This window comes from Leuciscus leuciscus (genome assembly GCF_965113295.1).
Source record: "Leuciscus leuciscus genome assembly, chromosome: 1".
Lineage (NCBI taxonomy): Eukaryota > Metazoa > Chordata > Actinopteri > Cypriniformes > Leuciscidae > Leuciscus > Leuciscus leuciscus.
The window spans coordinates 56,334,574-56,362,297 of NC_138725.1; the positions used below are offsets into that span (position 1 = coordinate 56,334,574).

A 27,724-nucleotide genomic window follows, 5' to 3' on the forward strand; every position below is an offset into this window, starting at 1 on the left:
AGTGACAATTTAAACATGCTGTAAAAAATTATCTGTTGGGTATTTTGAGCTAAAACTTCACATACACACTCTGGGGACATCAGAGACTTATTTTAATTCTTGTGAAGAGGGGCATAATAGGTCCCCTTTAACATGAACAGGACAAATATATTAAGAAAATGTGTAGGTGTACACAAGGTACATGAAACTTTGTGCTACCTGACTGTTTGAAAAGCCTTCATTCACTTAATTTGATCAGTTTTCCCCCACAAGGTCAGACTTTGTTTATCTCATGATAACTCTGGTCACGTTTGACTGACTGATCCCAGATAAAGTTCTCAGGCTCCAAATTACCCAGAGCCTGTCTTTTTTCACCCTGCAGCGGTCTAACTACCTGCACAGGCAGATGGTGGCTCTGGCTCACCAGTATCCCAACGTCCGGGTCACATCGTGGCGCATGTCTACGATATGGGGCGGTGCCAGCCTGCTCACCATGTATCTGAAGAGCATGAAGGACCTGCTGGCCATGCGAGATTGGTCCTGGGATTTCTTCATCAACCTGAGCGCTGCTGATTACCCAATCAGGTGAGTAATCATTCTCTCTCATTACTCTACTTTTTACTAATTATTCTGTTGATATCACTTGCATTGCTTGGTTTGTCATTGTTTTCTCTCCGGAACGATTCGAGTTTATTGGTTGCCACAGAACAATTGAATTAACACCTGACTAGCGTCTAGCTGTGGGCTGTTGGGAGATTAGTTCCAAGCAATGTCACAATTTAGTTTAGCAGGGGATTATGGGTAATTGAGATCACCATTAGCTGTTTGATCTGGTGTCAACAAGCTTGATGGTTCATAGAACTGTTCAGGGATTACATTCCAGCGTATTGTGGAGATTGTACTTTTTTATTCAGAATTAGCTCAATTTAATGACGGAGCCACAACACCAAAGCAAACCAAGGAACTTGAAGTCTACCCCAAATATTTGAGGAAGAGTAAAATAAAAGACTCCAGTATTTCAGGATCTCATCACATTACCTGTAACTCAATGTGGCATTTCTATCTGTAAGCCGAACTGTATCTGAAGATTTGAATTATCACCATGATAAATGCCATTAGTGTGCATAACTCTTCAGTCCATAATGAGAGCAAGATGAGAGGTTGAGTAACCCAGCTACTCCCCCGGCTACAATCAATACTACAGCCATGTCATTTTCTGCAGCCCTCAGAAATCAGGGTGTTAGAGATCGATACGGCCGTGTGATGAATTCTGGCCTGTCCCGCATAGCCGTTCAAGGTTAATCCTGCCTCTCTATCACTCCGTCGCATGCCACACCTCCAGACCGGAGAGAGAAGTTAGCTGTGAGCCAAAGCCCCTTTAAAAGCGGAACATCAAAGAAAAATAAAATGATTCTTTTCATCTCCAACGCTGAGTCGGGATCAGGTGCATGCTATAAGTAGCCTGTCAGTGTGTGTGTGTGTGTGTGTGTGTGTGAGTGTGTGTGTGTAGTGCAGTGATGTAGTTGCTATCATTTGTATTATACTGTGCAGAAACACCATTTCTCTAAAACATGAGGACAAATCGGTCCATTAAGGAGTCCGATCCGGCTCCTCCGGTTGTGGTGATGGAGAGTTATTTCTCAGTCCAATAACATAACATAACAGAAACAGGGGTCAGCTGAGAGGAAGCTGTGAGGAAAATAACTTCAACAAAAGATAAGAAGTGCACTAAAAAGAGTCGTAATATATATATACAATGTGTATATATATACAACATTACAAAACTTTAATTTGAAGCAAGAAAGTATTTGAAAATCACTTAACTGTGCACTTAACTGCTTTAATGAGAGAAGGAACTGTAATCCCATCAAGCCTGGCAAATGACATAATAGAAATAAAAATGATGGTAAATATAAAACTATTGATTTAAAGATATTTATTATAAAGAGAGGATCAATATATTTTATGTTTATTCCAAAATATGAAAACCTTTTTTATTTTACATTATTGGACATTATAATCTTATGATACCTAAAATAATTCATTTTAGTTTTTGGTGATTACATTGATTGATTTTGAGTTTTTAGTGTTTTACCTTTTAGTATATTAGAAAAGATTAACAAAATTTTAGCATTCCTGCTGAATTCTTAGATTTCTGCTTAACTTTTTACCAATGGGGTAAGTAAAGTACATTTTAATTAAATTTAATTATTTGAAAACAAGTCCTATTTTCTTACGCAATTTTTCCTCCCAAGTTGGCTTCATTGATCTTATTTTAAGGATGTTTAGATATTTATATCTAACTATATTTTGTTTATTGCAAAATATGAATATTATGCATAAAAATATTTGAGTAGTTTAAGAGCATAGGTAAACTGACTCTACATCACTTGCAGCGTTTTATGGGAGAAGACGGGCGCTAAATATACAGGTGTGATTTACATGTTGCGATTCTATGATTGGTGAAGATTTCTCTGTAGGTTTTCACCAGGAATTCTGGTGTTGAACACGACTATTTGAAAAAGAAGTTGAAATCTTGCAAGCTGATGGCTCCAACAAAAGCATATACCATCGATTAACAACCTCGAAGCTTACAGTAGGTCTGTCTTTAAAGGTTTATAAGTTATTGTTAAAAATCAGTTCCCCTACTGTGAAAATGAATGGGATTTTTACTTCTGGTACCCAACTGTTTCATCCTATTGCTGTTGGTTAAAGATCACCTCTGAGTGGACAAGACTGAGCACAGACTGACAGATCAAGAGGACGAAGCCTGTTTGGAGTCCATTAGACCTCATCTCAATTTGGCCAGAGAGACATGAAGGGTTATCATCCAGACATTCAATGTTTTTTTTTCTCATTCTTGCCACAATGGCTTTAACAGAGAAAGCGAGTGTGAGACAGGAAGTAAGGTGAGAGACAGAGACAAAGCCACAGACAATGTTCGAATACACGCTTGACTTCCAGTCTAGAGCCACAGTGTGTTTGCTGACACTGCAGACTTCGCTCGGCTTCATAGCGGCTGCTCCCATTACCGACTAATTGCGTATGACAACGCGTGTTAGAGGTCCTGGGGGGACATCTTCAGTGCTGGCCTTCCTAAAGACCTGTGCACAGCCCTTTCGCAGAACGTTTTGTCCACATGTCGTGACTGCTGTGCCGAGGGACATGTGGTACCTGTGTCTGGTGACTTAGCAACTTATTTTCCCCTCTAATTCCCCCCTGATGTCCATCCTTCTGCATGGATGCATGTGAAAGGGGCTGACAAAAAGCTTTCTCCTCTATAGGCGAGGCTGGACGCCAGAGGCGGAGGGCTCTGTTACACAGAGCCTTTGTTGGGAGCGCTGGGCTCTTTTCTTCCATTTATCCGCACCATCTTGCTCTTTTCCTCCGGCCCTGTTTTTAAGTCAGCGCAGCTGTATTTATAGCCTTTTCATGAAGAGAGAAAAGGAGAAAACAATGAGTCTGGATTGTGTTGTTCTCCTCTTCCCATGTGGTCACATGGGCTCCATGATGCCCTCTTCTGGAACGGAGCAGCTCTGCAGACTGTTCGGAATGGATAACTAGCTTACTAAATACTATGCAGTATATACTGGATTTAAATAAAAAAGTTCAACATTTGGTATTATTCCATTATAAATGCTTCAAAGTGTAGGATTCTTCATCTTGAAAAAAATAAATAAAAATTATCCAGTTTTATTTAAAAATGATTAACATTTTTTAGTTCAATTAAATAATTAGACAAGAAAAAGCTAAACTAAAATGATTGATATTGATATTACCTCTGGTTCATTCATCACACTAGAAATGAAATGCTGAGCATCACATTGTGGTATCCCATGCATATATACTGCAGCAATAGTAAGATTAGTATGATAGTATGCTATAGGGCTGGGTGATATGGACAAAAATGTCTCGGTGTATTATACTTTTTTATTTAGACTTTTTTCTATTTAGATGAAAATAAATTCAGTATTTATAAAAAAAAAAAAAAAATTCACATCTTGCCCAATACAAACAATGTTTATCACATTACATTCTAACATTGTTACAACATTACAGTCTAAAAACGAAAATAATGCTTTTTAAAGCAGAAGTTAAATTAGCTAAAAAATGAAAATAAATAAAAACAAAAGCATAGACTAATTATATTAGGTCTACATTATAGTCACTTTACTATACTGCTGTCATAAAAATAGACTTCACATTTAATGTCCAACAACAAATATTTTAGCAAAATGTAAATTTTTGTCAGAATTCTTGCGCTCCTATTCTATTGCGCTCTGTCTGTTTGGTGCTTGTGCACAGTGGGGCTTGTTCACTGAAGTCTGTGAAGTTTAGCAGAGACTCACTGACAGCAAAATTAACATTTTTGCTTGTCTTTCTAACATTTACAAATGGAGAATATACCTGTGAAATGGAAGTTCTGCACTGTGGAAAACACATCTCAAATGCATTAAACAGAACAAGTATCTGTCAGAGCACCTGACAGGGTAAGCCACGTTAACCATATCTGTTATTTCGAAGCTCTAAATATAAAGCATGTCTCATGTTTAGGACTAATTGTTTTTATGCACTTTCTCTGCAGAAGCTCACTCAGTGTCCTCTATTTTTCAAATGCACCGTAATATCAAACTACTGTATATATCCATATAAACGGTATTGCCTCATTCTATATCATTTATAAAAATAAATTATAAAAATCGATATTTGGTTCAAATTCAATATACTTCCCAGCCCTAGTATGCTTTTTTGAATATAGCCTTCAATCCCAGCCTGTATGTCTCTGACAATGTTTAGAATGGAATACTACTGCTTACTCCATACTGCACCATATATACTGTGTATAGGCTACTATATCAAAAAATAGTATACTTTATGCAATAAACTATCAAACTGTACAGTGCAACATTGTTGCCACATGAACTCATTATGTTGCATGTTTAATTCTGAAAATAAATGAAGTGAAATGATGTGTAGCAAAGTATGGTGTCCCATACTCGGAATTTATGCTCTGCATTTCACCCGTCCAAGTGCACACACACAGCAAGTAAGTAGTGAACACACACACACACCCGGAGCAGTGGGCAGCCATTTTATGCTGTGGCGCTCGGGGAGCGATTGGGGGTTAGATGCCTTGCTCAAGGGCACCTCAGTTGTGGGAATGAGTGGAATGGAGCGCTGTTCATTCACCCCCTCCACCTACATTTCCTGCCGGAACTGAAAATGAACTCTTTAACCATTAGGCCACAACTGAACATGTAAATAAAAATGTTAAAGGGGTCATCGGATGCAAAATTCACTTTTATATGGTGTTTTAATATGATGTCATATTGCCCATGCTCCGCCCACGACCACTGACAGAATGTCCCTTATTAGCATATTTCCTCCCTCAGCCTTTGCCATGGTAGCACTTTACGTGTCTCCATGGTAGAGAGGGGTGGGGTGAGCAGTTGCTCATTATCATTTAAAGAGACATACACCGAAACGGGTCCTCCTGTTTTTGAGGAGGTAAAAAGGGTGTTGTTTTACACAACCATTGAGGAATTTTAACCAAAGTATGTTACAAACTTTACACGAAGACCCTAAAGAATCATACTAACTTGTGGAAAATGGGCATCCGATGACCCCTTTAACATGAATTACAAGGTTTATACAAATTTTTTAAAAGTGAAATTGAATGGTACAACAATTTTAACATTAAAGTCTTCAATTTGACTTTCATTTTTAGAATGTTCACGATTCCTGTGTAATTTGCGTGCTGTATTGTGATTGGTCTTTCTTGCATGTATTTGTATACTCTTATGTGATTGATCATATTATATTATTATGCATATGTAGCATGCAAATTCAAATTGTTCTATGCTACATAGTGTCTACATGACATCTGCTTTGTGCAAAAATATCCTTATTTTTGGTAGTCTGATTTGAAAAAGGATTCAAAAAAAGATATCATTCATTTCCTGTTCATTCATCACTATTAAGATTTAGTTGGGCTCATTGCATTATAGGATACAATATTCCTCATGGTTTGATCTGGTTGCATACTGTGCAATTGTAGAAGGTCATCGGAGTATTCCATGCCTACAGAAAATTTGCATACCGTGAAGAGACCTCAAAAATAAAGCATAAACATCCTCTCCGTCTCTCTCTTTCTCCTGCTCTCTCGCACTTGAACTGATGCTCATTATTATTGCACCGTTTTGAAGGTACTGCAGTCAGATTTCAAATCGGTTACAGAATACAGCACTCTAATAACCTGAGTGATTGTCAGCTGTACATGCAATAAACACTGGAGCAAGGTTTCGTTTCAAATGCCACACTGGGTTTCCCATGCTGACCTTTTTAAAACAGTCAAGCAACAGGAAAGACAATGCAGGTCAGGGTGCATTTGTGCATGTTCATCTTTTTACCAGTTAAACATTTAATGTGGTCTTATAACGAACGGTGGATTATATATATCACCTTAAGCTATTGAAATGAAACTTGTGAGATAAAGTCGGATATGATTGACATATGCAGCTGTAGGCATGTTGACGACATCATGCAAGTGATGATAGAATGACAGAGTGTTTACTGAGCTAAAATTCACATGCAAACATCAACAAATTCACCTCAGCTATTTATTACTGTTTGGTTGTGAAGACATGTTTGTTACCTTTTTTTGAACAATGCTCTTCACCTATTTTCGCAATTAATTCAGATCCATCCACTTAAAGTAACTTTTCGAGGATCATTTCAACCTGAGGTCTGCTGTCTGTTTTTAGTATTTCTAAGCTTTTTAAGAAGTGAATCATAAGATTTATAAGAATTTAAAAACAAGAGGTACCTCTGGCACCTTTAACATTTTCATATTTGCATGCTGATATACAATTGTTGATTCTTGTTCACAGCCAAGGATAGTAATCAAAAAGTTGCTGGTTTGATCCCCAAAAATGAGAGCCAAGAGCCGCTGTTCCTTCGAGCAAGGCATTTTACAAATTCCACCGTCCCTAGTATTGTAGCAATAAATAAAGTTTTCATTATTCTTTTTGTCTTCAGTGTGAAGTCATTTCCCCTCTACCAGAAGCCTGCAGTGAAAAAACAAACAAGAGAGAGCGGTGTGTATGGGGAAAAATGACTACAAATGTTCAGGCAATGCATTGTGACAGGCAGTGAAACGGGGCAGCTGGCATTTGGGGCTGAAACTGGCTCTGTACGTGAGCTTGGACTCGCCCAGAATCCCTCATGCTCCACGCTCATTTACACTGTGGCTCATTAGCCTGATTAGCAGACTCTCTGTTACTTTTTCTCTCTTTCACTAGTTTTCGGTTTTCCCTTCCAACACTATTTCGATCTCTCCTCAGGACCAATGATCAGCTGGTGGCCTTCCTGTCCAAATACAGAGATATGAATTTCATCAAGTCTCACGGGAGAGATAACGCTCGGTGAGTGCTGATGTGTGATACTGCTGATGGCTTACGGTGCCCGAGGCTCAGAAGGGTGCCCTTTATAACCAATACAAATAAATTTGTAATTTGCATTGTTGATAATCATCGCCAACAGATTCATCAGAAAACAAGGTTTGGACCGGCTTTTCTTCGAGTGTGACACCCATATGTGGCGGCTTGGAGACAGGAAAATTCCAGAAGGCATATCCGTGGATGGAGGCTCTGACTGGTTTCTGCTCAACCGAATGTTCGTGGAGTACGTCATCAACTCTCAAGACGACCTCGTGACCAACATGAAGCGTTTCTACGCATACACGCTACTACCTGCGGAGGTGAGATACCAAATTACGCTTCAAAATCATGTTAAAGAAGTTAAAAAATATTGTTTTTCAAAAGAAAAAACAAACATTTTTTAAAAATGTACTTGAATAACATATATCTATTTCGATAATATATATTGGATTGTTTATTCTTGTTGTTTCTTGTTTTAAACGTAAATCTAAATAAATGTATGGGTTAGGTTTAATATTGCTATATATTCATGATATAATATTATATATTCTCTGAAAACAAGTCTTATCTTAGACAAAATTGCTTGTAAATTAAATGTATTTGTTTTAAGGCTTAGATATTTTTCATTAAAAAAATAGACTGATAATGATCAAGAAATGACATTTGCATTGCACAATATTACAAAGATTCTTCTACATTAATTCACTAGATTGGCATTCCATTAATTTTTCTCACTTATTCGCCAAAGTTGAAGTTTACGATGATAAATTGTGTAAATTTCCATAAAGCGAGAATGAATTTGCATAGTTTTATTTGCTCATTTGCATTGTGTATTTGCTCATTTAAAATGACTGTCAGTGTGTTAGTTTTAATGAAGGGCTTTTTGCTGTGCCATGGTGAAATTGGATTCTTCACTCTGTCTAGGTCTAGTTATTCACCACTGAGATATTGGATATTGTGGCTTGAGAAGGCAATTGGCCCTTTTTTACTGATGTAGACATTTAACACACTAGACCTCCTGACAGGGCTATTCTGTTAGACATCCATCTTCATTTTATCAGATGTCATTATTCTGTTTCAACCTCTTAGTCATCTGTTTTCTTCTCTTTCTCTTCACCTCTTACCATCCTTTCCTATTTATCATCCTCCTCCCCTATTCCCATTCTGTCTTCACAGTCGTTCTTCCACACAGTTCTGGAGAACAGTCCGCACTGCGAGAGCATGGTGGACAACAACCTTCGCATCACTAACTGGAATCGAAAGCTGGGCTGCAAGTGTCAATACAAGCACATCGTTGACTGGTGCGGCTGCTCGCCGAACGACTTCAAGCCCTCCGACCTGCCCCGTTTCCAGGTGAGCACCTTGTATCCTTCCCACGATACTCTCAGTCCTCTCGTTGTCCAACTGTATCAGTGCAGGTGGCGCTAACAGGAACAGTTCAATGAACCTGATCATTAGTTAAACTCTTTTAAAGCCTTTTCAGTGACAGCGCTGACCTCACGCCTGAAGGAGACCTATGCCGCGTCCTGTTTAGTCTGAATAAGCACAATAGGCCTTTAATTTACCTTAAACAAACACCTAATAGTGTGAGACAAGCTCTCCAGTCAGTAGCGATTTCAATTGTGATTAGAAATCCAATGAGACTCAACTAAAGGAAAGCCTTGCTAACTCGTGCCTACACAGGGGATCTGTAATTAACTCTGCCCGGCAGAAAAGGACGAGGAGGGATCAATTGCAAGGCGGTCTCTCATCAAAAGGATTCTGGTAGTGAGTCTAGTATGTGGAATGAGGCCGTGGAGCTTGACCGCAGCAGCCAATTCCCTTCTCTCCCCCCCTACCTTTGGTCTGGAAGTCTCTCATTAGCCTCCAGTACAGAGTCAATCCTAACATAGTCATGCCCGACCTCGGTGACTCGCTCTCCCTACTGTAACTGGAGCTACAGGCCCAGTTGAAATGAGTTTTAAACGTGTCATTCCCAGCCTGGTGATTTTCACATAGCTGGCTGTGCTTTATTTTTTCCATTCTGCTGCAATAGAATTGCAACTGTGCATTTTCTCCCCTTTTTAGTTTTCTCTCTCTTGCATGTTATGGTTTCACATTAAACGATGCAGCGGTCTATTCGGCAGGCCATTTCCACATAAACTCCCTACTGTGCACTCGTGTGCCAAACCATGACATCATCACCATGTACCACACCAGGCAGCTTTTGGCACTTTTGCTCACTTTTTTTTTTTTTAAACAGCCCAACTGAAGAAGCCAAATTTTTTTTGGAACGTCAACATCCATAATGGTGAATCTTGATGTTCATATGTTCTAATTTAAGTACCATTTTATTTTAACATTATTTTGGTTTTATTTATAAATAATGTTTCCTGTTGTGAATGAGGGCTGAAAACCCAGCACCATCAGCGCAGTATTTCGAGCGTTGCTAAATGTTTGCAGCCACAACTCCTCTATATAATGGAGTCTTTCACAGAGTGTGCGGTTAACTCATTCAGGCCTGTGCTGGGGGAAGGGCCTGTGAGCGTTTAGCGGGTCATTATTACTGAAGGCATACCCATAGTGAGTGTTGAGTAATTATCCTGTGACAATACCTCCTTTCTCACAGACAGCTCTGAAGAAAAAGGACAATGGGAGAAGAAGGGAGGCTTGAAATGTGTCATGACAGTTCAGTTTTTTATCCGAGCAATTTCTCACCCCTCACCCTATAAAGGCCCAAACCATATGAAAGAGCTTCCCAGACTTGCCTCTTCAAATCACTTTTATTACATTTCCTCACATTTTTGCCTTCTTTAACTGTTTAAAAAGAACAAAATTACTGAATACTATTTAAAGGGATAGTTCACCCAAAAATGAAAATTCATTAAAAAAAAGTATTTCTTTTGTGGAACACAGAAGTAACGGTCGCTTACCGTTGTGATGAATGAATTGTTTATGCATCATTCTTTTGAATCGGCTCTTTCCAATAAATCAGTTGGTATACAATTACCAGTCTGAATGATTAGTTCGCAACTCATACTGATCTTATACTTCAGAGTTTTTCCTTTAGTGTTGCATGGATTAAAGAAAGTCATACAGGTTTGAAACAACATGGAAATGAGTAAATGATGACAGAATCTTACATTTTGGGGAATTTTCATTCCTTTCGAGGTTTGTGTTTTGATTTTTCCATCTTGTACAGGTAGGTTGGTCTCTTGAAAGATGTCTGACAGGGGTCTGCTGTCACCTGAAAGCTATTTCAAGCATGAAGATTTTTGATCTCTTTGGTTCTTCTCAGATGTTGTCCCTCTTCTTATCTGTCTAAGTTACACATGTTAGTCTGCGGGGAGCCAAGTTGGATGTGAATAATAAGCAACATCACCGTTTCATACCAGACATATGCCACTTTGATTTTTATTTTTGGTGTCAATTATCTCTGGAGAATTTGTCTCTGATTCTTTTAGCTTTTTCCCCCGTCTAGCACATCATACTGGTTGGTGTGCCACGCTTTTCGTTTTTCAGTCTCTTCGCTCTGTCACTAACTCTCTTTCTCTTCCTGTTTCTAAAGTCTCAGCAGGCTGTCTTGTCTATCAGCATCTCTTTGTCTTCACACTCACGCTCTCTTTCTTTCTCTCTCTGTCTCCATCAGCAAACCACCAGGCCCACATTCTTTGCAAGGAAGTTTGAAGCCAGTGTAAATCAAGAGATAGTAAACCAGCTGGATGTCTTCCTGTTCGGAAGTGTGCCGCAGGGCATGCCGGGTCTCAAGGCCTACTGGGAGAATGTTTTTGATGAAGAGGATGGTATTCACAGCCTGTCCGACGCACATCTCACTTACTATCATGCCTTCGCCCGATTGGGTCTGGCACGAACTGGCAACTCGTTACAGGGCGACACCAATGACAACAGCTGCAGGTCAGTACTCAGTACATTGTTTTTTGTTTGTTTGTTTTTTAACTGGTGCACAAAGTTAGTTAACTAAATTGTCTGGATTCTCTGTAAAAAAAATAACAACAGAGCTATAATCTGAATGTATTGTTTTTAGAAGATTTAACCACATTAAAGTTTAACTTGAAAATTTCGGGATGCCGTTGACTTTTGTTGTATGGCAACAAGCGGCACATTTTCGTAAATCAGTGGGTTTGCTTCTAAAGCCACATTTTTCTTTGGAGATCATGAGATGACCAAACACATCCAAAATTGGTTATCAAACAATAATGAATGTTGATGATTTTGTGCTTGGCAACCAATAATTAATTGCACAAATTATAGTCGACATAAACCGTTTATCCTCATTTCAAGTGAACCGGTTTTTAATGTGGTTTGGGTTGTAATTTATTTTACCTTCAGTAGTTTATTCATGGTTTTCAAAGATTTCAAGAGAGCATTTGGCTCATTTGGCTGGCCTGACAGCACCAAATTTACACCAAAATTAGAGTTTGATTAGATGCACAGCCTTTGATGTAAAAAAAAAGAAAAGAAAAAGTCAATTCAAGAATTTTTTTAATTGTAGTCATTTAAAATTATATTGATAATATTAATACTGCAAAATACCAGTAGAGGATTCCAAATACCATGTGCACAGCCCCCCTACATTTGATTTATATTTAAATAAATATATTTCATTTTCAATAAAGGTACTGTTTTGATACATTTTGACTATGAATTTAGTGTTCATTTTATTTTAACAGAAAATGTATTAGTTGATCTTGATTGATTTTATTTATTACTGTTTTACTGCATTAAAAGCCACTAAAATTTCCATTGATATTTCCCCTAGTTTATGGATTGTGAAATATTTCAGACATTAGTTTAGATTTTTGGTTTAAATCAAGTAATGATTTCTTTCCCCTTTTGTGACTGTGACCGTAGATTAACCTTTCTAGGTGGCGTCCCACCAATCTGCTCTAAATAACTTAGACTTATAACTTGGTTATATATAAGTAAGGGATAATGTAGCGTGAGGCGGTTGTTATAGCGAATACAACCCCGACAGGCTGATCAGGATCTTGATCAGCCTGAAGGGGTTGTATTCGCTATAACAACCTCCTCGCTCTACATTATCCCGCTTACTACATGGCTACCTACCAAATAAATCAATAATTTGACACAAAATATTGATTTAAAAAGGAGTTTATTGATTTAAAAATGATTGTATTGCTTCCGCTAAAGAAAATAGTCCGTTCCGTCTGTACGGTTAGAATCCTGCGTCCATAGCAACGCTCTGTTATCATGGCAACGGTGTGTTATACTTAGCGATCTGTTATCAAGAAATAACAGACCGCATTCTACATTAGAATTCAACCAAGCCATGTAATAATATATAATAACATGGTATATGTTGCTAATGATGACATCATTTTCAAGTGAATTGTTCTGAACATTTGTGTGTCTGTGTTTTTGTTGGTGTAGGTTTTTCATTTGTAATTATGTTTTGTTTGAAACCGAATGTATATTGGCATTTTGGATATTCTGAAAGCTGAATAAGTGCACACTCATTTGTGCTGTCTGCCGAGGGAAGCGCAGAATGTTTGATCTCACTTGCAGCAGATCTGAAGTTCCTCAGCTGTCCAAACATCTGTCATTACTGAGATAGAGAAGAGAGAGAGTCGAGAGAGGATAAGGGGCCGTGTTTGTCAGTCTGGCTGCTGTGTTTATGTGTTTATCAGTGCAGTAATGCCTGGCGTCGCTGCTGGTGCATTCTGACAAGAGAGCCACAGTATTTGGACCCTGCAGAGGGACTCATCAGGCACAAGGAGGAGGTTGTTGCTGGTCGTGGGGGTTGGGTGGTGGCGCTCAGGGTCCGTGAGTGAGGGAGAGATCTGTTTTTTTGCAGCCCTCTGTGACATCAGCGGTGAGAGGCTGAGGTGGGCCGCTTGAATAGCTGCTCTGTTAGTCCCTGCGTGCTGCCCACCTCCTGCGGTGACAGCGGACGGAGGAGGAGGGGGGAGGGCGGCCGCACCGGTGTAAATATTTGCTGTTCTGCTTGTCAGGCAAGCGATGCTGGGATGGAGCACCTCCAGCCTGTGCTGGAATACTGATGAGAGCACGGCGACGGAGCTCAGGGTGGAGATCACTGCGAGAGCAGCCATCCGCTCCGCGTGAACGCCTGCGTCTCTATCAGCTCCTGCTGCTCCTCCTTCTGTCTGTCTGTCTCAGTGTCTCTCAGCCCAGCACTTCACTCGCCTCTCTACAACCCAAATAAACTTTGCTCAGAATACAACATTATTGGTTCTGTTGCTCAGAAGTTTTCTCAGGGTTTTAAAAGGCTTTAGGTGTTAACGAAGAATTTAAATCAAAGACAATTACTAGTCAAATAATTGGTCTTAATAAAGTCCTGTATTGCAAAAAGAACGGCATTTATTTGAAATAGAAATCTTTTGTAACATTGTAAAAGTCTTTACTGTCACTTTTGATCAGCGTAATGTGTCCTTGCTGAATAAAATTATTAATTTCTTTCATTAAAAAAACATCAGCATATGGCTAGAATTTGCTTTCTGTTGGTTTAGAGTGGCTATTTCCTTCTCAGCTAACATTATAAATCTCTTTGCTGTTACTTTTTATCAATTTAATGCATTCTTGCTTTCAAAAATATTTTTTTATGTTACATTCATTTATGTGGGAATATATAATGTGGAACATTCTTCATGTTAAGCCACCAAAACAAATACATTAGGGACAAAAATATATATGTTCAAATAATTATAATGCAAAATAGTTGCATTTATATCATGACCAGTAATAAATATTATTGAAAAAATCCCCAATGAAGATGCCTTGGCAGGTGTGGCAAAAAGTCAATTTTGAACCCTATATGTACGGATTGTGAATTATTATTATTATTATTATTTCAGAATGACATATTTTCTGCCTGTAGGTATTATGCCATGGGACATCCTGTGTCTGTCCACATCTACTTCCTGTCTGATGAGTTCCAGGGATACCTGGTGAGGCATCACGCCACCAACCTGGCAACAAGCAAACTGGAAACCCTGGAGACCTGGCTCATGCCCAAACAGTTCTTCAAGTTCACCAATCCACCCAATACCTTCAACCGACTGCAGTTTGCAGAGGTTAGTAAACTCACAGCCCTACACAATACACACACACACACACACACACACACACACACACACTGGAGATGAAGCATTTTTGTATACTATAATAGCTAACGGCTGTTGGGTAGCACGTTTATGTGTCCTCTGTTGGTCATTTTTATTTATGAACTAACTGTCGTCATGCTGTTGTTCATGAATAAAAGTTTTAAGACAATTCTTATTTCGTTCTGGCTCACTGCAGTAAAAATGTCCTGGCAGTCTATAGGTGCAGAATCGCCCCCACACTACCCTCAGAAGTCAGAATGTATGCATTGCTAAGAATATTGACCTCCGAATATTATTGGCAATCTTACACTGCTGCACACTGCGCTTGACATACTCCGTTAAACAACCAATAATTCAGACGTTTTTCATTGATTTAGCTGTCAGGCAGCGCCATACCTGTCATCTTGCCCTTTGGCGTAATCAGTGATTTGTCTGCCACGAGTATGGGGATAAAATAATGACTTCACGCTGAACTGCCCTCAGTTTATCTGTTGGAAGCCAAGGGTACATGTTCAGTTCCAGACACTAGAGTTAGATGCATATAGATGACTTAAAACAGGATATGAAGATCTATTACTTGCTGATATGTTTGTTTTTTTATATACGGTTGAAATGAAAAAATTATACTCTTCCTTTCGCTGATGAAACTGGCATAAATGATTTAAATCAAAGGCGTACATTCAATTTACTATATGTTAAATAACAATATATTTAAGTTATAATATTGTGAATAATAATCAATATAAGAAATATTATTTGTGATGCCTGCAATTTCTCAGATATGTTTTTATTTATTTTGAAGACACGAGTTATGGCTGTTGAAACCTCAGCTTTGCCATTGCAGACAAATGAATGACATTTAAAAATATATTATTGGATTAGACAACTGTTATTTTTAAGTTGGAATATTATTTCACAATATTACTGTTTTTACAGTATGTTTGATCAAATAAATGGAGCTTTGATGAGCATACGAGACTTCTTTCAAAAACAAAATAAATCTTATCAACCCCAAAATATATATCATATGTATTATATATACACATTTATGGCTAGTAACTTTCTAAATTCATCTGTGTAGCAAAAAGTTACTGTTGGAGTCTGCCTGGACATCACTTCCTAAAAGCATTATAGTACCCATCATCCATCCTTTGGGGGGACACCCATAGACAAGACAGCAGAGCTGTAAAGTGCTTAAACCAAGTCCAGCTGGGTCTCAGGCGTCTTCCAAACAGAATGATCAAATTGATTTGCCGTGTTTTACTGAGGTACGGGCACGGCCGGGGAGGGATATGGGGCTGGTCAACCGTAAAGAGACTCCTGCTGTCGGTCACGTCCTCTGTAGTGATGTAGTTTCTGAGAGTGGCTGGAGGCAGCTAGCGTTTAATGGCTTTAAGCCACCACCTCCCCCCCATCACACAAGTCAAATTACCTCACAGTGGGAGAAACATTAAACTGGGCACTGCTGATCGTTTGATGCAATTATGCTCATCTCAGCTGGTACTGGCGGTCCCAATTGGTGCCATCTGTTTACTTACGATGGGATCTTGTGCAATTCATTTGGCTGTATATCCGTCTGTGCGCCTCTCTTAGGGAGCCACTGGTACCGTGCTCAGGCATCCCGTTACTCTGGTTTCTTAGGGGACTGAATTTCAAGGAAACAGAAAGTTTGTTCAGCTTCCATACCAATGAAGGCCTGTGCAGTGTCTGGAGGGGGTGAACTGACACATCTCTGCATCAAGAGCGACACACACTGTCTCAGAGCCCCGGGACTCTGTTCTCACCCTCTCTCACTTGCCTTCTTTCTCATTCTCTTACTCATTCGTCTTCTCTTTTAGTGTGTCTGCCTCTCCAACTTTGCTCTAGATCAGTGATTCCCAACCAGAGGTATATGGAGCCCGAGGAGTAGTATGCTGGCAGGTTCCAGGGGGTCCTTGGAAAGATTTAGCTTAAACCTATGAAAACATGTTGAAAACAGTTTTAAACCATAACATTTTATGATAAATATAATAAAACAATATAATAAATAATATATAATAATATCAAATCAATTGTAATATATTTATATAGGAATATAAAATATTTTTTCAATTAAATATGATTTTTCAGTTCCTTATTAAAGAAAACAAAACTTTAAAAAAAAAATTTTTTTTTTTTTTTTGCAAACGCATAATGGATCATAAGTGACATTTAAAGACATGTTTTATGTTACAAAAGATTTCTCTTTTAAATAAATGCTGTTCTTTTGAACTTTTCTTTGATAAACTCTTTTCGACATTGAGAATAAGAAATGTTTCTTGAGCAGCAAATCAGCATATGGATTTCTGAAGGACATCAGAAGACTGGAGTAATGATGCTGAAAATTCAGCTTTGCATCACAGGAATTAATTACACTTTAAATATATATAAACTACAGTTATTTTAAATCAATAATATTTCACACTATTTTTACTGTATTTTTGATCAAAATAATGCAGCCTTGGTGAGCATAAGAGACTTCTTCCAAAAATATATATATTTTTTTAAATCTTACTGACGCCAAACATTTAAACAGTAGTGTATGGGATTATATATACTTGATCTGTTGTTCACCCACCGTATAAATTGTTTGATTAATTATTTAAAAGTGACTTTATTAGCATTCATTTTGATGAGATTTTTTGCGAGAATGGGAACACATATCTGGCTTGTCAATAAAGGGGTACTTGAGTCTAACTGATGGGACTGTTGGGGTACATTAGGCTACTTCTCTTGACTTTCTTATCAGTCTAAATGTCATATATCTGTTCTTTGTCTTTTCTCTCATACATCAGATTGGAACAGACTGGGATGCTAAGGAAAGGATATTTCGGAACTTTGGGAAATTGATGGGACCCATGGACGAGCCTGTGGGAATGCAGAAATGGGGGAAAGGGTCAAATGTGACTGTGACCGTGGTGTGGATTGACCCCACCAATGTCATTGCTGCCACCTACGATATCCTGATCGACGCTAGTGCTGAATTCACACACTACAGGCCTCCGCTGAACCTTCCCCTGCGGCCCGGCATGTGGACCGTACGTGTGCTGCATCACTGGAGTCCCGTGGCAGAGACACGCTTTCTCATCACTCCCCTTACCCACCACAAACACCTGCCTATACGCCAAGGTGAGAGTTACACTGTTGACATTGATTCACAAAGTAAGAGCTTTTCTTTTGTTAGGTAGAAGATATTTCGGAATTATAAACCGTACAGCATTTGATGGAATTTATATAGCTTAATAGAACCCATGGTGATAAACAACATTTTACATTTTACAAAAAAAGAAGACAACCTTTTTTTAACCATTTGAAACCATTTTAGACACTTCAAAAACTAAAACGACAATTGAAAATATTACCTTGGAAACTTAATTTGAACTAAACATTTTATTTGAACTAAAATGGGGCTAAATAAAATATATTTTTAAAATGAACTAATAAAAATAGTAGGGGTGTCCCCGACTATGGATTTTCATAGTCGAATCAGAATCGTCAAGTCTTGCCTATAGTCGACTAATAGTCGAATCATGTGTATGGGGGCGGGGCTTTAACAATTCAAAGCCACGATGTACAGAAAATCACACAAAGATATAGAGGAAAATGTATAAAAACATTTTGGATCAATAAAACTAAGAAATAACATAAATAACTCCAGAAAGGCCACACTGCAGACAGGATTTACATTTCACATGCCAATCAAATTAAATCGGCTAAATTACCTGTGTGAGCAGCAGGCTCTAAGTACAGCACAACATCGATGCGCCGAAAAAATAAACAATTAATTTACTGAATTAAATTAGAACAGAATATACCTTTCTTATAAATAAAAATACAAAACGAAATAAGTCAGAATCAAGTCACAAGATGAGGAGCAAATGTGTGCAAAATGCCTAAAGTGCAGGGGAACATGTATTCAAAACACAAGTCACAAATAGTTAGATTAGATAACCCTAACAGATCAATAAATAAAATTAAAATAAAGAAATTATTAAAATAACGATAGTAGCCAGAATTTTCTACTTTGTCTTTTTAACTGCAGAAACAACAATAAATGCTAAACTGGAGTCGCAGTCTTTTTAGCTAAAAATGTTCACAGCATCCAAAAATGAAATTAGAACCGGCTGAAAAGTTTTGAAATCACTTGTACCCTATACCTGATCGAGAGAACAAATCCAGTCGTTCACTCTGTCTGTGTCCTTTGGAGTCTTTTCAAATTGTGCGCGCGGATAAAATACATTCTAAAACACGTAACGTGAAAAACGTTTAACGACTTAATCTCCAAAAATAGTTAAATTAAAATATGAAAACGCTTTACTATAGGATATATTCTGGGTTCATCTGCTTATCTGCACATAGTATGGTTTCTTAATAAAGTGTGTACTGTGTACATTAAGCCACGTTAAAGTGCCTTTTAAGCGTCTTAAAAGCTTTTTTCACGTTAAGCTTTTTAGAATGTCCCGTGGAAAACCAACTTGTTCCCTTTCAAGGCGGTCACTTCGACATTACGTCACTGACGTATATGGGAACTCCCTTCCTTCTCCGTTTTCACTGAAATCTTATAGGCTAACGCCAGCTGGAGACAGCTGGCCAATTGACGCGAAACATGCAAATGCTGACTGGACCGCGGGCAGTATAAATAGCATGGGCGCGACAATTACGTCAGAATCTCTTTCTTCACGCTAGAAGTCTTATCTGAAGTCATCGTGGAAGTTGCAATAGAGGTTACTCACCATGTTTCCTCCCCGCATCCGATGGCTGCTACATGCCAGATATGTGCGGGTCCTATTGACTCGCTCTACCCTAACAAGGATCAACCGAGGCCGCACTCGCGGACGACAGGCAATGTGCCGGACAGTGCGCGCCCTCAGGGGATTAAACCCGGGCATCAGCGGGGATGAGGCCCACTGCCGCCAGCAGGCCGCTGGTGGGCCCTCTCCTGCCCAAAGACGAGTTAGCGCTGCCCGTCGCCACTCCGGTCCTTTTCGCGTGCTCGCTAGAAGGACTCGACGCGATAGGCTCTGTGGAGGATACTTAGCCCGGTATCTCAGCCAGGCTACTTCAAGAAAGACTCCGTCTTCCACGACGTCCTATGGATAGTCATGCGCAAAGACGCGCGTCTAGAGGGATGAGGCAAAGGCCATGGCTCCGTGTCTAAAAGGCGCAAAGTGCGGATGCTAGGAGTCTCTTGACGCCCCACTCTGACAAAAGTGCACAACCGCAATTCGGTGAGTGTTTACCCCTTCTAGTCAGTCTTGACTACGGGGTTGCGCAGTCGTTACCGCTTATGCTGTTGACGCTGGGCCTACGTAACATTGATGTGCTTACAGCTTATGTTGTCAGGCTGCCCTGTATCCTTCAGTGCAACTGGCCATTCTGATTTAACTACGTATTCACAGTTGTTGTCGCTACGCCACTGACGCTGTGTTTATGTACACACTGCACACTGATATGTGCTATGATTTGTGCCGTTATATTGCCCTGTATCCTTCAGTGCAACTGGCCATTCTGATTTAACTACGTATTCACAGTTGTTGTCGCTACGCCACTGACGCTGTGTTTATGTGCACACTGCACACTGATATGTGCTATGATTTGTGCCGTTATATTGCCCTGTATCCTTCAGTGCAACTGGCCATTCTGATTTAACTACGTATTCACAGTTGTTGTCGCTACGCCACTGACGCTGTGTTTATGTACACACTGCACACTGATATGTGCTATGATTTGTGCCGTTATATTGCCCTGTATCCTTCAGTGCAACTGGCCATTCTGATTTAACTACGTATTCACAGTTGTTGTCGCTACGCCACTGACGCTGTGTTTATGTACACACTGCACACTGATATGTGCTATGATTTGTGCCGTTATATTGCCCTGTATCCTTCAGTGCAACTGGCCATTCTGATTTAACTACGTATTCACAGTTGTTGTCGCTACGCCACTGACGCTGTGTTTATGTGCACACTGCACACTGATATGTGCTATGATTTGTGCCGTTATATTGCCCTGTATCCTTCAGTGCAAATGGCCATTCTGATTTAACTACGTATTCACAGTTGTTGTCGCTACGCCACTGACGCTGTGTTTATGTACACACTGCACACTGATATGTGCTATGATTTGTGCCGTTATATTGCCCTGTTTCCTTCAGTGCAAATGGCTATTCTGATTACCACGTATTCACAGTTGTTGTCGCTACGCCACTGACGCTGTGTTTATGTACCTGATTGTGTGTATTATGCTTATGCCACGATATTGCCCTGTTTCCTGCAGTGCAACTGGCTATTCTGATTACTACGTATTCACAGTTGTTGCGCGATGCAACTGACGCTGCGTTACGTACACACTACACACTGTTATGTGTATGATTTATGCCACTTATATTGCCCTGTATTTTCAGTGCAAATGGCTATTCTGATTACTACGCAGTACGTATTCACAGTTGTCGTGCGACGCAACTGACGCTGTGTTTACGTACACACTACACACTGTTATGTGTATGAATTTTGCCGTTGTATATTGCCCTGTTCCTTCAGTGCAAATGGCTATTCTGATTACTACGCAGTACGTATTCACAGTTGTCGTGCGACGCAACTGACGCTGTGTTTACGTACACACTACACACTGTTATGTGTATGAATTTTGCCGTTGTATATTGCCCTGTTCCTTCAGTGCAAATGGCTATTCTGATTACCACGTATTCACAGTTGTTGTGCGATGCCACTGACGCTGTGTTTATGTACCTGATTGTGTGTATTATGCTTATGCCACGATATTGCCCTGTTTCCTGCAGTGCAACTGGCTATTCTGATTACTACGTATTCACAGTTGTTGCGCGATGCAACTGACGCTGCGTTACGTACACACTACACACTGTTATGTGTATGATTTATGCCACTTATATTGCCCTGTATTTTCAGTGCAAATGGCTATTCTGATTACTACGCAGTACGTATTCACAGTTGTCGTGCGACGCAACTGACGCTGTGTTATGTACACTCCGCACTCTGTTATGTGTAATGATTTATGCCATTATATATTGCCCTGTGTCATTCAGTGCAAATGGCTATTCTGATTACTACGCAGTGCGTATTCACAGTTGTCGTGCGATGCAACTGACGCTGTGTTTACGTACACACTACACACTGATATGTGTATGAATTTTGCCGTTGTATATTGCCCTGTATCCTTCAGTGCAAATGGCTATTCTGATTACTACGCAGTACGTATTCACAGTTGTCGTGCGACGCAACTGACGCTGTGTTTACGTACACACTACACACTGTTATGTGTATGAATTTTGCCGTTGTATATTGCCCTGTATCCTTCAGTGCAAATGGCTATTCTGATTACTACGTATTCACAGTTGTTGTGCGATGCAACTGACGCTGTGTTACGTACTCTGTTATGTGTAATGATTTATGACATTATATATTGCCCTGTGTCATTCAGTGCAAATGGCTATTCTGATTACTACGCAGTGCGTATTCACAGTTGTCGTGCGATGCAACTGACGCTGTGCACACACTACGCACTGATATGTGTTACGATTACGCCGCTATATATTGCCCTGTATCCTTCAGTGCAACTGGCTACTCTGATTACTGTGTATTCACAGTTGTTGTGCGATGCCACTGACGCTGTGTTATGTACACTGATATACGTGTCTATGATTTATGCCGTTATATATTGCCCTGTATCCTCAGTGCAACCGGCTATTCTGATAACTACGTATTCACAGTCGATGTCGCTATGCCTCTGACGCTGTGGTTTTTGTACACAAAATGTAACTATGCTTATGCATAGTCTCAGTCGTCGCTACGGCGACTTGCGCTGCATCTGTGTACACACTGAAGCGTTATGCTGTTATGTTGCCCTTCAACGTAACTGACCACTGTGTTTGAACTGAGCATATTCATGCAGTTTCGGTCGCTTCAGCGACTTGCGCTGCATTATACACACAGATGTTTAAAATGTGCACACTGATGTGTTATGCTGTTATGTTGCCCTCTATCCTTCAGTGCAACAACCAGCTATCCTATCTACTGTGCATATTCACAGTTCTGTCGCTACAGCGACTACACTGCACTTATGTACGTACAAGGACGTGTTTTTGCTATTTGTTGCCCTGTTTCCTTCAGTGCAAAACTAGCTATCCTAATCTAACCGTGCATGTTCACAGTTTCTGGATGTAGGTACGTACACGGATGTGTTATGCGGTAATGCTGCCCCATTTCCTTGTTGCAGCTAGCCATCCTGATCTAACTGTACATCTCAGTTCTGTCTCTACACAGTTTCTGTCGCTACGGCGACTTACGCTGCGTTTGTTCATACATGGACGCTCTACAGCGACCGATGCTGTTACGTACATGGGCTACGCTGTTATGTTGCCCCGTTTCCTTCAGTGCAACTGGCTATTGTGTGTTAACTCGTTTACTCACAGTTGTAGCTACGGCTACGACTGTGTTTGTGTACTTACTGAGGTGCTATGCTATTATGGGGATATTATCTAACTGCGTATATTCACAGTTGTTGTCGCTACGGCCACTAGCACTGTGTTTATGTACATTCAGTTATGTGTTGGTTTGCACTTCTGTGCATCGGCTTAGAACATTGGCTATGTTCTACAAGGGAGTGTCAGTTCCTCGTGACCCCCTTACTAGCCTATCATCCCCAAGCTGTGAAACCTTCTTGTGTGTCCGCTGCTGGGTCCATAGTTGAGCAAGACACTTACACTATCAAGTGTTGGGAGCTCTCTTGAGATGGCCTTAATTCACCTGCTCTCGCCCCAGTGAAGCACGTTGGAGACCTACGCTCATTCTAAGCGAATGATGTTGCATTGTCTCGGACCTGGTGACTGCAGCGTCACTCTCCGTCCGATACCAAGCTGCGTTCCGAAGTCGCTTACACCGTTCAGAGCACAGATTGATCCCTGCCCACCTTATCTGCTGAGCCGTCAGCCTCGCATGATGCCGATGCTCAGAGTGCTGTTGGCCCTGTAAGGGCTTTGCGGATGTACGTGGATCACTAGGCAGTAGTCTGACCAGCTGTTTGTGTGCTTGATGGATGGTACTAGGGACGTGCTGTTTATACTGAGACTTCTCACTGAATTCGACGCTTTCAATGTTGGCTATGCCTATGGGATTTAGGTATGCTGGCTGTCTTCTCAGAACACGTTCGCCAGGGTTTCAAGTTTGATGCACTGCCTATAGCGTCGTGGGTTCGGTGAGTTTTATTAATGTACTCATGAACTGTTACCACCAGCTGTGCAGTAGTCTGCATTATGCAGAGTTACCATTGCTGCTAACTCTGTGTTATGACTATAATGTTACATAGCTGTTTCCGCATTACGCAGTAGTTTTCAATTCCTGTTAACTCTGTGTATGGCTATAAGGTTATGCAGCTGTCACCGCTATTGCCGTCGACACTGTGTTAACTCTTGTGCTCGAGTGCTTATGGTGTTGTGCTGCCCTCTCCAGTGCAGTCTTCGCTTCATTGCATTGGATATGCAACTTGGTAAGGTCGGAGCAGACGTTCTTGGTCTAGTTTCGCCTATCAGTTTCGAGTGCTCCTAGCGGCGCTGCTGGCTTAGAACTGTTGTCTCTCGTGGGAGTGTAGCTTGACCCCGTTCTGGGCTTATCTTCACTGCGCTCACGGCGGGATTCTATACAGTTCCCATATACGTCAGTGACGTAATGTCGAAGTGACCGCCTTGAAAGGGAACGTCTCCGGTTACTATCGTAACCTCGGTTCCCTGAGAGGCGGGAACGAGACATTACGTCAGCCGCCGTGCTCGCCGTTTGATCAGCTGTGCTAGCGTTCAGTCTTGATTCTGACGTAATTGTCGCGCCCATGCTATTTATACTGCCCGCGGTCCAGTCAGCATTTGCATGTTTCGCGTCAATTGGCCAGCTGTCTCCAGCTGGCGTTAGCCTATAAGATTTCAGTGAAAACGGAGAAGGAAGGGAGTTCCCATATACGTCAGTGACGTAATGTCTCGTTCCCGCCTCTCAGGGAACCGAGGTTACGATAGTAACCGGAGACGTTAACGTTGGCCGGCAGAAGTGCGATCATGGTTTTCCTGATGCTAAATCCAGCCTTGGAGAATATCCTTTCTGATGGTGTACATCCACACTTTAGATTTTCTTATCCCAGACATTGTTAAAGATTTAAACCCTTGCCGCCAAGACGCTCCTCTGTCGGTCACGGATTGAAAGTGAAACTTAAATCTGTCACGGGGTGTTTGGATTTATTCACGCACGTTAAAAAATATGAATTAAAAGCTTTTTTCTTTGCACATTTTTATATACAGCATTATCATAATAGGCTGAATATTAACGTATTGACAGAAAACCGGTAGTTCTATGTGAAATCAGACATTGAGTGCCCTCATATAGCCAAAGTGGCATGATCCTCATTTCATAACACCTCTGCGAAGATTCGACCGTGAGATCGGTAGTCGAATCAGGCTCCTCCTATCGAAGCATCGAATCTTCGACTATTCGGGGTCACCCCTAAAAAATAGCAAAAGCACATAACAAAAATACTGAAACTCCATTTACACTTGACCACATAAATGTCTCCCCAAAACAATTATACACCCGATCTTCAATTCCTGTGCTATATGCAAATTCAGTGGAGTTCACTTCAGTGAAGGCAACAGATATGCACTGGATTTTGTTTATCATCAGCTAATTTCAAAGATTTCAGTAAGAGAAAAAAATCAGCATCAACACTGGTAAGATAATTTGGTGTCACTTTCAGTTTCATTTGCAGCAGTTTGCACGTCGGCTTGTGAAGAGATACTCAGCTACTCCTCTGCGGCGGGCCATATCTGTGGCAATGTGTGTTGCAGTAGTGTAGTCATATCTGGCTACTGGGAGCCGGTATACCACGATCTCACACCTTTTTTTTCCTTTTTTACATTTTAGGAGAAGTAAAATTTACATATGTGGCTTCAAGAATCAGATGCATCTATAATTGTTCAGTTTTGTTCGGAATGCGTCTCATACCTCCTCCTGAAGTGGTTTGAGTGATCGGATTTAAATAAGTCTCGAAAGCATTTCAGAGGGCATTTACACTCGGTCTTTTCATGATCCGATAGTAATCCAATCAGAGAAAATGCATAAAGTGACCAGGTGTAATCAGCCCCTAAGCTAATGTGGATGTTAAAATACTTTAGCTGAAAAAATAACTCCTAACTGAAAAAATGTGAAATACTTCGCATTTTCCAATGTGCAAACCATATCACTTGAGAAAATGCAGTTCAAAATACTCATTTGAAGCTTTGATTTATGCGTTCTCGCAAGCTGGTATATATTTAAAACAGAATGAAAAAAACGCTCCTTTCTCCAGATGTAATGACTAATCCTCTGGCGTTTTGCATGCTCTTTTTGAAGACCATAGTCTGACACTATGGTACACTGTAGATTAAACTGCCTCAACCTTTCAGGTCATCCCACCCCCTGCTTTCAAAGGCACTTTCTATCCTTCACATCTAGCTATGTGCCTGGGCCGCTTGGTTGCCTATAAATAGTCCCAGCTCACAGTCACGAATGAGTAATACACCACACCGGGTCACCTTTCATTGGAATAAACTCAAAAAGATTACTTTGCAGGGGCCACGATTGGTATCTCTAGCCCATTAGGGGACATTTTGAAATACTAAGCATGGTGTGCACTGTGCGGTCATCAGCAGATCTGTCCTCAAAACGCTCCTAATGAGGGAGAGGTTGTGATTGCGGCTCGACGTGCGCGTGTCGTGGGAATGGGCGGGTTATAAACGCACATGATTTACCAGACTGTCCTATGATTAATGTCTACGGCAGGCACCGAGTCTTTTCGCTCGCCGTGCTTCTGCACCCTCAGCTAATAAAAGTTTATGGAGTGAGTTTATGCGGCCAAGTTTGGTCGGCACGTTGTAAGCAACGACGCTTGCCTGTCCACACACTTCCTGGCGAGCGTGAAATGGAATGTTATAGAAAGAAGGAGAGGGACTGGGAAGGGAGAGGTGGGCGAACCTGGAGAGAGGGGTCAGGAAGAGACACAGAGGGCGATCTGTGAAGGGCGGCTGGAGAGAGAAGTGTGAGGAGCCTGAGGAATTTGCAGCTTTACCTCGAGGGTCGATGTGTCCTTCCTCACAGCTAAATGAGCCGTAGCTGATATACCGCAAGCTTGTGGTCTAGTTTATATGTGAAGATGTACAGTATTTAATATTTAAATAAAAATGATTGATTTTTGTATGCAATTTTGATAGAGATTTTGTAAAATCCCAGCTGTGTACAGTGTTATTTCATCCCTCAAAAAGAGACTGAATATATTCCAACTGAAACTGCTCTTTTATACTAAGCCATAGATGTTAAGTTACAACATAAGGCATCATGTGTCTGGAGAGTCCTTGAGTTATCATCTTTTTCATCTTTCTTAGAAATAGTCTGCAAAATTCACTTTTGATCAATTGAATGCGTCTTCTCTGAACATTTAAAATAAAAGCACATAATTATCAAAACTTAAACTAAAATGAAAATTGATAAAATGAATATAAAAGCTATTATATAAATAATATATTGCTGTCAATCGATAACAAATTAACTAGATTATTTAGTGTAATCACATTTTTTCTGTGATTTTACGTTTTTAGAATATTTTATAATGTAATAATTTCACAGTTAATCTTCAGATTAATGTCGAAACAACATAGACAGTATATTTTAAACACTTGTTTAAACATCTTTTTATGAAAGAAGGCCAGTATCACTGAAGCTAATACAGCTACTGATATGATGAAAATGAATTTTCCCCCCAATTTTAAACATTAATTATAGCCATTCAACATTACAGTGTAATTTATTAGGCTTCAAAAAATGTAACAACTTTTAATTTAAGTGAACTTAAAACAATACTGACAGACAGCGCATTCTCTTTTGTTTTGTCGCGCTTGAATGGTTTAAAAGCATTTGCATAAATAAGAGCATGATCATATAATGTATTGCAAGCCAAAGGATGACAGGCAAAATGGATGCTGCTTTAATTGCGTTAAATATTTTTAACGGGTTAAACTGTAAAAAAATGAATCCCATGCGTTACCGTTGACTGCACTAAAATAATTCTAAAATAACACTGGTTTTATTAGTATTTAGTAGATTTTTACCCTCACAAAAACAACCTCGTCCACACATGACAGATAATTCTAAGCGCAAACAA

The 27,724-nt window shown here is 40.1% G+C and overlaps 1 protein-coding gene across 1 annotated transcript in view; it reads left to right on the forward strand.

The window, feature by feature from the left end:
• Positions 1 to 27,724, forward strand: part of xylt1 (xylosyltransferase I) — a 72,951-nt gene that overhangs the window by 39,939 nt on the left and 5,288 nt on the right. Inside the window, exons 4-10 of the mRNA XM_082136504.1 lie at positions 362 to 564; positions 7,323 to 7,403; positions 7,522 to 7,738; positions 8,595 to 8,771; positions 11,047 to 11,312; positions 14,275 to 14,470; positions 17,314 to 17,647. Of these exons, the coding sequence (XP_081992630.1) occupies positions 362 to 564; positions 7,323 to 7,403; positions 7,522 to 7,738; positions 8,595 to 8,771; positions 11,047 to 11,312; positions 14,275 to 14,470; positions 17,314 to 17,647 (1,474 nt within the window). The remainder of the gene's footprint in view (positions 1 to 361; positions 565 to 7,322; positions 7,404 to 7,521; positions 7,739 to 8,594; positions 8,772 to 11,046; positions 11,313 to 14,274; positions 14,471 to 17,313; positions 17,648 to 27,724) is intronic.